General features: G+C 41.0%; 1 protein-coding gene across 2 annotated transcripts; it reads left to right on the forward strand.

The window, feature by feature from the left end:
- Nucleotides 1-9,976, forward strand: dlk1 (delta like non-canonical Notch ligand 1). Of its 2 annotated transcripts, none has more exons than XM_085441673.1 (7): nucleotides 1-216; nucleotides 343-360; nucleotides 678-757; nucleotides 969-1,032; nucleotides 1,472-1,602; nucleotides 2,366-2,507; nucleotides 8,930-9,976. In XM_085441673.1, the coding sequence occupies exons 3-7, from the start codon at nucleotides 706-708 to the stop codon at nucleotides 9,714-9,716; spliced, it is 1,176 nt and encodes a 391-aa protein (XP_085297799.1). In that variant the 5' UTR covers nucleotides 1-216; nucleotides 343-360; nucleotides 678-705; the 3' UTR covers nucleotides 9,717-9,976. The 2 variants fall into 2 exon arrangements, with proteins under 2 accessions (XP_085297799.1, XP_085297798.1); XM_085441672.1 differs by having other exon boundaries at nucleotides 346-360.
- The last annotated feature ends 1,291 nt before the right edge of the window (nucleotides 9,977-11,267 follow it).

The following is an 11,267-nucleotide window of genomic DNA, read 5'->3' on the forward strand; positions in this document are numbered from 1 at the left end:
CTCAGAAGGTGGGAGGAGCATGCAGCACTGGGACGCTTCACGATGCAGCAGTCCCGTCAAAACCTTCAGGTCCACCTTCAGCAGCCAGACCACGAGTACACCTGTGGTATCACTTTCATTAGCACGTTGCTTGGATTAAAGGAAAGAAAGCAGAAAAAAGCAAACCTGTGAAATATGGTCGAAGTCACTTGGGAGCAGAACGACTGGGCAACATAGGTAAGGCAGTTCATTTAAGTCAGAGGTTTTTGTTTTTTATTAAAAAAAAAAAAGATGAAGATTGTGTTTAAATGAATGTCTTTTCTCATTTTCTGCGTGCTCGTGCGTAATGGATACCTTTGGGAGAAGACGCATACGGTTCAGGTGCGTCAGTTTCCAAAAATAAACAGGAATACAGTAAATCACCCCCAAATATATACATGCATATGCATTTATATTTATATTTAAAGTCAAGCTCAGTGTATTTAAAAAAAAATCTCGTACAGATATATTTTTAAAACTAAAAATCTAAAAGCGCTATGTAGATCTTTTTGTGTAGGATCCTCTTAATTGTGAACGAATCTTAACGTGGTTTTCTTTTTTCAAAAATCAACTTTTAACTAGTGTCCTTTTTCTAGATGGAAGATGTCGCTTCTCCACGAAGCGAGAGCTCTTTATATCAGCTGCTTTGTATTTTGCAGGACAAAAGGGGTCTTCCTCGAAATTACGATGCATCTCACAGCTGTGGTCTTAATTCTCTCCGTGACAAACATCGTCAAAGGTAATCTTAGATTTCGATCAGCCGAGGCAGCTGACAGCGACACAAAGAGATTTGAGTCAGTTCATGAAAAAAGAAAAAAGAAACAACCCCAACTCCTTTTCTCCCTGCGTGGAAATAGAAGACCAGGGATTTAATATTTTATTGTTGTGAATCTTTCGTGTGTGTTTTTTATTTTGTGAAGCCAACATGCTGATGTCTTCCTTTCTCAAAGGTTGGGAATGCAGCACAGGGTGCAGCACAGAAAAGGGTTTTTGTGAGAAGCCCGGGAAGTGCAGGTACTGAACGACCTCAGATTTCTGTGTAGATTCTATTTTACCTCAGGAGAAGCAAATGGCTTTTGGAGAAATACAATAACAATTCAGCCAAGTGAATCTCTGTTTTTGGCGCTTGCATTATGTGTAAGTCAGCTGCCAAGTCTGTTCTTTGTTTAAACAGTAAAAAGCATTGTTATCCCGACAGATAATTTAAAAGGTTTCCTCATGTTTTTGTTTCTGGCAAAACCTTCTGAATCTACTCTTTAGCCAAAATGATTGTACCCTGTTGCTGTGGGTATTTAGAAAGATTAACCAATTACAGCAATCGTAAATCGCAGCATTTGATGTCACTTTAATTGTAAAAACATGCAGATAATATCGGACCAAGAGCAGGACTGCGAAGCTCATTGGGTGGTGTATTAATAGTTCAGATTTAATGCCTTTATTTAACCTCATTCAGGTGCAAACCAGGGTGGCAAGGAGACAACTGTGACCACTGTGTACCCTTCCCTGGCTGTCTGCACGGCACATGTGAGAAGGCATGGCAGTGTATCTGTGAGGAGGGCTGGGTGGGCAGCCTTTGTGACCAAGGTAAGTGTCATTAGGCTCCCCAGGCACTCCTATCTCAATCTGCCCCCAATACTGATATACAAGAGGTCAGGGTGAGTCACAGAGCTCTAGAGATACATGGGTCCAGAGAGATCAGGCTGGTCTCTATAATATAGTTAACTGTATTTTTCCCAAGGGCATAGTCGGAGCATAAATAATCTGACTATGGAAATCTGCCAACAACAAGGAAAGCTGAAACCCCTAATAAAACTGCCAACATCCTCATGATAAACTACCTTCCCTTGTGCCATTGAATAACGCATGCGTTATTAATTTATGAAAATACCCCGATGAAAATGTTATTGTTAAAGTCACATTAACATTTAATTAGATGCCCTATTTTAGTTTAAGGATTTTGATTATAATCATAGTATCTATAGTGGCCATTATCACACAAAAGGACTTGGAGACCATGGAGCAAAGGAAGAAACAAAGGAAGAAACAAAGGAAGAAGAAGAGAGATTTTTTTCTGGCTTCCAGCTCAGTGTGACCTCTTTATCAGCACGCATAGTGCATCTTTTATTCTGTTGGAGCATATGAGCCACTTGCCTGTGTAACGCAGTTGGTTATGTTCTCAGTTTTGTTCTTGGTGACAAGATGCTGTGGTGGGGAGTGTAGTGTGAGAGTGGAAACAAAGACGAGAGGAAAAATCAGCCACAGAGACACAGGGAGAGAGAGAGAACCTACAAGATCTAAAAACAGCATACTTATTAGTATTTTTTTTTCCTTTCTCTTTTTACCACAGATATTCGCTTGTGTTCATCCAGGCCTTGTGCTATTAATGCCACTTGCATAGAGACCGGAGAGGGGCGATACCTGTGTGTCTGCCCCCCTGGCTTCTCTGGAGAAAACTGCCACCGGAGGAGAGGACTTTGTCTTACAAATGGGTACAAAAAACTTTTGAGTTCATAAGCAGGGGAATACTTATTTTCAGTCTTATCCCCTATGTTCCCTCAAATATTTTATGGTTATTTTTTCCTAATTGCTCTATTGCTATTTAGTATGCGTGTAGGTAGGTATATCAGCCCTCAGACTATACTATACAATGTACAATACTATACAATAGAGCAACAAATCGTAAACATAACATAACAGTCACACCTTTTACCTCCTCGGCTGTAAAAGGGTGATGGGATATTATTATCACAACACTGGCTGGGTAGGTGAACATGTCAACTCTAGAACGAGGCGACGTAGGATTTTCAAATTCGTACCACAAGTGCATCTAGTAGGAGCCTGAGGGGAAGCACCGGCGGCCGCCAGTATTTTTATATCTGTCAGAAGTGTCATGGGAACGGGTTTGCAGTGAACAGAGTGTGGCTCTAGATGCAGGACTCAGCAGATTGTCGTAACTCAAAATCACAGCTTCATTTTAACGCTGACAAAAGGGCAAAAGAAACAAAAAACACAAACTGAGCTAAGCAGGAATAAACTGACTTGAGGCTACACAGGCAGACAACGAGTCACACACCATGAGGGAGGCAGTGAGTGGAAACACCTGGGGGAACACAGCTGAATAGAATCTAACTGACGAGACGGGGGATGCAAAACATGACGCGGGTGAGATGAAGGACTGTCGAGATAAAACAGGAAGTGATAAACAGAGAGACCGGGACTAACTTGCCAGAACAAACAGGGAAACCAGACAACAATGGAGACAAAACACTGAGGGACCAGAGAGACACGGGGACATGACTGGGAAAACAGAAAGGAAAAATAGAGAAACCTAAAAATCCCCAAACTTAAAAGCCCTGGTCCAAAACCCAGGAACCGTGACAAAAAGTGGCTTATTTGCAAACACTGGCTGTATATAATAGATCATCATAACCTTTTTGAAGCCTTGCCTTTAGCTTTCGGCTATTGCCAGCTTGTTTTTTTTAAACCAGATGTGATGCAAGAGGTGGAACAAACTGCACACTCATACACTAAATGACTTGCCAATCAAAAGAGAGCCACAGACTAAAGCTTGCACTGATTTATCATCAGTTCCACTTTAAATGGGAACATAATGTACAACTTAAAGTTTATGCTGGACTAAATAACACTTGAAAATATTGATTAACACTATGAATCCATAAGAAAAGTATTTACTCAGGGCCATGAATAAAGTCAGTCCTTGACTTATATGCAATCAGAGCACTTCTTCCAATCAGAGCAACTGGCCCTCTTGAAGAGTAGAGATAATGCATATTGTGTTGGCTTAAGTTTAAGATCTAGATGCTATGCCCATATTCTGTATCAAATGTCCTTCTCCACTAACTTTAAACTGTTGGTCGCTAACACGGTCAGCCATGAAGTAAATTGCAGCCAAATACCCCAGTGTCACATTCATACCATGCTTTGTACTCATTTGATCTTTGTTGTTTTTTTGCATGATGGAATCATGCTTTACTTTCAACCAGCAATTGTAAAACACTGCAATGTGTAAGATGATGAGGCTCACTTAGCCAAAACAAACACAAAATATGGCTTTGGGCAAACAATTCCCCTTCATGTCAAATCCAAGACAGCTCGGTTGTATAAAGAAAGAATTTCAGTAAATTTGTAGTCCTGCAACTATGTTTATTGTGCTCCTCCCTAAAGTAGCTGACTGTGTGTACCAGGGCAGCATCATAAGCTGCATCCCACTTCAGAGGCTTCATCCTTTAAAGTCAAATTTTCAAGATCAAATACACCATAATTGCTTGTCACATTTCGGATACTCCATCACTCAGAATGTGACCAGTAATCCGCTCGTCCTTTGGCAGCTGGAGAACACAACTGATGCGCACTTAACATCCGTCTGTATCAAAGATGAATTTCAAGGCCTTTGGCAGATCGTTCAGAAATATCATATTACCGTAGCACAAGGGTCATCACTCGTTGATATGATTGTTCCAAAGGCCTAAATATTTGGACAGTTACATTTTGATGCTTTGTTGTGCGCTCTTCAGCACCATAAATTTAAAATAAAACAACTGATCTGATTCATTAATCTCTTAAGTCTGAGCTTTCATTTCAATGGATTTATTTCACTGTCTGTGAGTGTGTGTTGTCTCAGTGTTAGTCCAAGCACAACAGAGCTCATGCGTGGCTCCCAGCTGATTGCGAGTTGACTTTTAGATTTAGGTGGAGTTGAATGTCAACAAAGAGGGGAAGAGGTGGGGGTCAAAAAGATGACAGCAACAAAGCAGGCTTCTATCATAGAGATATCAGTGGTGCACGAAAATGCACAGGCTGGAAATCATTTGCATAATGATGAAATCCGCGATTGCTTTCATGACAGCTGGCTGTACCGAAGCCCCGGGAGAGCATCGCCAGGAAAATTTTAGAGCATCTACTCATGTCTGTCGGGGGCCTCATTACCTGCAAAAAATAGTAACTGTTGTAAACCGACTCAAAATCAGAGTTTTGTCATTTTTAATGTAATATCCAATATTATCGATATATAAGATTCAACTTCTGATTGGAAAATATGCTGCAAAGAGCCCTGCCATGTTAACACAGAACTTATATTTGAACTTAGAGATAAGTTTCTCAGGTTAATCACATCTATTTGCTTTTACCACTACTTAAGCTGTTAGAGTCACATTCCTAAAAACGTTCCACTTTTACTGGCTTATGAGCAACATTTGAGTATTAATCTGGTCATCTGTTCAATGGTAGGTGATGCTTTTAAACACAAACCCTGCCTGGACATTTGAGATAATATCACAACAAAAACAGCCTTGCACCCCGTGCCTGCACACAGATGGGTTGCAGACAGAATTGGTCCCTGAAGGAATCTTCCTCCTGCCTGTCAAATGAATATAAAAGACTCTCTGGGGATTCAGTTGTCTGACACAGCCCTCCACACTCTGAACCACAGCATGTATTTTCCTCTGTCAGGCAGCCTTGTTGTTGACTTGAAATACACCTAAAATTCAATAGCTTACATAACATCGATAGAGAATTGTCAGCTCTCCTCTTATTTTCAAAAATAATTACCCATCCATTCATTTTCTTAATCGCTTATCCAATCCAGCCTTGGATAAGCTCCTCGCAGGTTGGGAGGCATCACTGTGCTGCCCTCAGCAGCAAATCCATCTCCACATCTTATGTCATACAGCTACAGTGGGGCAAAAAAGTATTTAGTCAGCCACCGATTGTGCAAGTTCCCCCACTTAAAATGATGACAGAGGTCAGTAATTTGCACCAGAGGTACACTTCAACTGTGAGAGACAGAATGTGAAAAAAAAAATCCATGAATCCACATGGTAGGATTTGTAAAGAATTTATTCGTAAATCAGGGTGGAAAATAAGTATTTGGTCAATAACAAAAATACAACTCAATACTTTGTAACATAACCTTTGTTGGCAATAACAGAGGTCAAACGTTTACTATAGGTCTTTACCAGGTTTGCACACACAGTAGCAGGTATTTTGGCCCATTCCTCCATGCAGATCTTCTCGAGAGCAGTGATGTTTTGGGGCTGTTGCCGAGCAACACGGACTTTCAACTCCCGCCACAGATTTTCTATGGGGTTGAGGTCTGGAGACTGGCTAGGCCACTCCAGGACTTTCAAATGCTTCTTACGGAGCCACTCCTTTGTTGCCCGGGCGGTGTGTTTTGGATCATTGTCATGTTGGAAGACCCAGCCTCGTTTCATCTTCAAAGTTCTCACTGATGGAAGGAGGTTTTGGCTCAAAATCTCACGATACATGGCCCCATTCATTCTGTCCTTAACACGGATCAGTCGTCCTGTCCCCTTGGCAGAAAAACAGCCCCATAGCATGATGTTTCCACCCCCATGCTTCACAGTAGGTATGGTGTTCTTGGGATGCAACTCAGTATTCTTCTTCCTCCAAACACGATGAGTTGAGTTTATACCAAAAAGTTCTACTTTGGTTCCATCTGACCACATGACATTCTCCCAATCCTCTGCTGTATCATCCATGTGCTCTCTGGCAAACTTCAGACGGGCCTGGACATGCACTGGCTTCAGCAGCGGAACACGTCTGGCACTGCGGGATTTGATTCCCTGCCGTTGTAGTGTGTTACTGATGGTGACCTTTGTTACTTTGGTCCCAGCTCTCTGCAGGTCATTCACCAGGTCCCCCCGTGTGGTTCTGGGATCTTTGCTCACCGTTCTCGTGATCATTTTGACCCCACGGGATGAGATCTTGCGTGGAGCCCCAGATCGTGGGAGATTATCAGTGGTCTTGTATGTCTTCCATTTTCTGATGATTGCTCCCACAGTTGATTTTTTCACACCAAGCTGCTTGCCTATTGTAGATTCACTCTTCCCAGTCTGGTGCAGGTCTACAATACTTTTCCTGGTGTCCTTCGAAAGCTCTTTGGTCTTGGCCATGGCGGAGTTTGGAGTCTGACTGTTTGAGGCTGTGGACAGGTGTCTTTATACAGATGATGGGTTCAAACAGGTGCCATTCATACAGGTAACGAGTGGGGGACAGAAAAGCTTCTTACAGAAGACGTTACAGGTCTGTGAGAGCCAGAGATTTTCCTTGTTTGAGGTGACCAAATACTTATTTTCCACCCTGATTTACGAATAAATTCTTTACAAATCCTACCATGTGAATTCATGGATTTTTTTTTTCACATTCTGTCTCTCACAGTTGAAGTGTACCTCTGGTGCAAATTACTGACCTCTGTCATCATTTTAAGTGGGGGAACTTGCACAATCGGTGGCTGACTAAATACTTTTTTGCCCCACTGTAAGTGCATTGCTTGGACTTCTCTCAGTGGTTAATAATGCTATATCCAGGATTATTTTTTTGGCTTTGTTTCTGGTTAAAAAAATAATCATTTAATCCCAACAGTGAGACAACTGAACCTTGACTTGTATTCTGGGGGAATTCATCTCAATTAGAAACCCTGCACGAGGTTTCATTAATCAGCTCCTCTGCGAGGCACCAGAGGCTTCTAAAAAAGGATGGCGCTATTATTCTTTTGACTCACTGAGGCACAGTGTTAGAGACTTGTGTAATTACATGAAATACTCCTACAGATATTGATTACTTTATATAACAGATTCTCATCATGCACTTTGTGAAGCATGGTTACATCGATCAGATCTGCTGCTTATACGGCTGCGAGAAGATTAGCAGATGCAGCGCTGAGGCGTCATCATGATACTCGTACAGATTTTTAATTTGCACAAAATAAGCCATTAGTGCTGAGAGAAATGACCGAAATCAATATCACAGTATTAATAAGCATTACGTGCAGTAGCAATTACAAGTTTTGACTTCGATTGATTCAGTAATTTTGCAGTTGTGTCTCAGTTTCAGCCTTTTGTTTGTGAACGTCTGATGCTTTTTTTGGTCTAAATTGTCTAATAAACTGTGTGTTTTTGTAAAAAGACAGGAGCTTGGTCAAAATAAGCAGTTTCAAAAGGTGTATTGGGTATTTATCAATACAGCCTCATCTTTGCCCTTTTATTTTCCTGAAGAACAAGAAAATAATCATGAGTGTAACCCCCAGATTAATAAATAAATAATTGCTAGTAGCAGTTCATATTCATCACAGTGTTAGAGTCATTACTCAAAAAAAGTAATGTATTATACATTTCTCACTTCTTCAAAAACAAGTTATAAAACTTTCCTACTCTCTAGAAAGTAATTAGCTTGACTACTAGTTTATTACCTCGGTATTTATCTGCCATATTTGTCTTAAATCCACAGAAATGTGCATATCTGGAAATGCTGTGATCAACTCTATCATTTTCATCCTGCACAAACTGAGGTCAGGCAATTGTTGTGCAATTGTGCACGACAGAGCAGGACGGAAGCAAGGAAATGTTTGATAAGGAACTGTATTGTTATTTAGAAATGTAGTTAACACATAAAGCGCACACAGCAGGCAACAGCATTTTCCTTACTTTGAATTTCATGTTTGTCGGAAGGAGCTGTTGCGTTTAACAACAACACTAATTTTGCTCATTGTTAATTACACTTTCCTTGAACTTTTACATTTTATGTAACATCAAATGCATCAAATCCTTAAATGAAAGGACAACCATGTATGTACAATAAATGTTTATTCCAGCTTTGTGAAAACTCATATTTCTGGTAATTCAGTGAGATTTTTTTGTAGCTTTAAGATTAGAGGAATTTTCTCCCCTGTTGAGGAATATTGATTCCTTTATTATTCCTGTAAATTTTCCATTAACATCTCTACCTTGAAATCGACACGTATGATTAAACCAATTTCCCCCTGCTTATTGCTGTTTTATAACCACAGGCTAAAGCATGCACTGTACTGCTCTACATTTATGTAAATCACAGGACACTCTGTTTTCCTTTATGTCTCTTATGTCCTGTCCTCCAGCTCTCCTTGCCAGAACGGAGGCACATGTATGGATGCCGAGGGCTCAGCAGCCTTTTCTTCCTGCTTATGTCCCCCTGGATTTTCCGGAGACTTCTGTGAGATCGGCATTGACAGCTGCCAGCCTAACCCTTGCCTCAACGGTGGCAACTGTACAAACCATGGCCTGACTTTCACATGTGTCTGTCCACACGGCTTCACTGGTTTCACTTGTAATGACACCACCAGCCTCTCTCCCTGCGCCGGGCGGCCCTGTGCCAACGAGGGCACCTGTGTCGGTCAACCTGATGGAACCTTCCGGTGCATTTGCCAGAAATGGTTTACAGGTCCCACATGCTCCCTGCTGCACAGACCAAGAAACAGATCCAAGCCGGTTGCTGCCAAGCCTGTGGACAGAGTGTTTGCTCTGACTCCACAGCACTACTCCCTCCCCGCTCATGCCTTCCACAAATTGCTGAGACCACCTGAGAGAGATCTGCTCAAGATCACCCTGAAGGAGACGGTTCACTCGTCCGGTGTCCTCGTTACGCATGGTCAGCTTGTCTGCTTCAGCTTGCTAGCACTGCTCACCTGCCTGGTCATCTTGGGCACTACAGGCATTGTGTTTTTTGGCCGCTGTGAGACGTGGCTGGCGAATGCCAAGTACAGCCAGCTTGTCCGGCAGCAAAGGGAGCACCTGCTGAGAGAAGCTGGCAGCACAAGCCAGGAAGAGGCGGAACACTCGGTAAACATCATCCTGCCAGAGAAGATTAGACTCACCAGCTTTGGGAGGCACTACACCTCCATCTGATAATATCATCTCGTCCTCACCCACACTCCCCCTGGAAGAAGTTGAATGTGAATGTGTAAAAATAGCAGCGATTAAAAAGCTATGACTGTCGTGCAGTTGTGTTTAAAGTGTGTATAACCGAGAGCTGGTGGGCTATCCTGGTACATGTTTGAATGTAAAGTCTGCTGGACCAAATGGATATACATGACGCTGGTTTGTAAATGTATTTTTAATCCAAAATTACCATTAAAATGTATAATTATGTGAAACATGTTCTCTCACATAGCATGTTGTTAAAAATATGTCATTGCGTGGCCTCTTTCTATTTACTTCTTTCTCATGAGTTGATCTAATTAGGAAGTGGGGTTAATTAAGAAAATGAAAAATATATTTGAATTCATAATAGTCGGTACAAAGTGACTGAGCTGCTGACTTTTAGTTTGTACTTTCATGAGCACCATCAGAGCTGCAATCTCTCATTTCAAAGATAAGCCAATAAGACGTCATCGTTTATTGTAGCCCAAACCACCTCCATACAGCATGTTGTGAATTTCCAGATTCTTTATAAATGCAAAAATACATATTGTGAGTGTTTTCAGTGCAAATAACACGTGGCTATAGATCGTGTTACATGCCACCCAAACAGCTGTGCAAATCCTGCAGGGATGAACTCTACAGAAAATGTTGTTTTTAATGTAATAAATGTATTTCAATGTCTAAAAAGGTAATTTACTTTTTCATATACCACACAGCTGCTACCCACTGCATCATATCAGACATTAATTTGAAAGGTAAGTATAGATGTCGAGTCTGATATAATGACATTATTTGTTTTGCTAACTCGTTTTCACCTATTTATATCAATGATTAATTACGTGGTCGTTCTAAAACTCGTGTTCCATGAGCTTTTATAAGATTTTCCACTAGTGCGTCTTACTGTCAGTGTTATTATGCATCAATGAGCTCTGAAATTGGTACTGCAACACCTGTTTCAGTGTTATTAGTTTGCTTCACGCATGAGATGGCCATCCACTCTAAATGGAGGAAACGTGATTCCCATGAAAACCTAATATATGTCAAAATATTGAAAATACACGTCTGTTACACAGGAAATATGCAGACTGATGTGAATAGTACTGTGTGTAAAGCATCACTGCTGATATGAGGATTGCTGGGATTTCAAGGTTAAAGATTCTGTCGCTTTCTCAGTAAGTCCCCTTCAGCCTCCTTATTGTTTATCATAACTCTCTAATTGGCTGGTTATCTACATTTCATTTTCTGACATGCAGAAGTAAAACATAATGATGTACAAGTGGTTTATCTAGCAGGAGGTTGCAATTACAGTCATTTAGGACTTGTATTATTCTGAGATAATTCACTGTTGTACTTTGAAAACGTTTGCTTGTCTATCGCTTTTAATAAAATACGCCACAATGTGTCCGCCTAACTAAAATGCTTGCAGTGTCACATGCTTGTACACAAAGGTGACTTTAGTCTTGTATTTGACTTGATTTCCACCTTAGTTGGTCATTGGTCTTGATTTTATTGCTTTTAGCTGCTGTTTTCTTCACA

This window comes from Copadichromis virginalis, linkage group LG19 (genome assembly GCF_057382275.1).
Source record: "Copadichromis virginalis isolate Kocher_CV1m ecotype Utaka linkage group LG19, C_Virginalis_male_GT1.1, whole genome shotgun sequence".
Classification (NCBI taxonomy): domain Eukaryota; kingdom Metazoa; phylum Chordata; class Actinopteri; order Cichliformes; family Cichlidae; genus Copadichromis; species Copadichromis virginalis.

Excerpts from the sequence above, each read along its gene's own strand:
- dlk1 (XM_085441673.1), top strand. The coding sequence starts at position 706 with ATGCATCTCACAGCTGTGGTCTTAATTCTCTCCGTGACAAACATCGTC. Across the intron at positions 1,603-2,365 it reads GGGCAGCCTTTGTGACCAAG|ATATTCGCTTGTGTTCATCC; the intron begins GTAAGTGTCATT and ends TTTTTACCACAG. Across the intron at positions 2,508-8,929 it reads GGACTTTGTCTTACAAATGG|CTCTCCTTGCCAGAACGGAG; the intron begins GTACAAAAAACT and ends CCTGTCCTCCAG.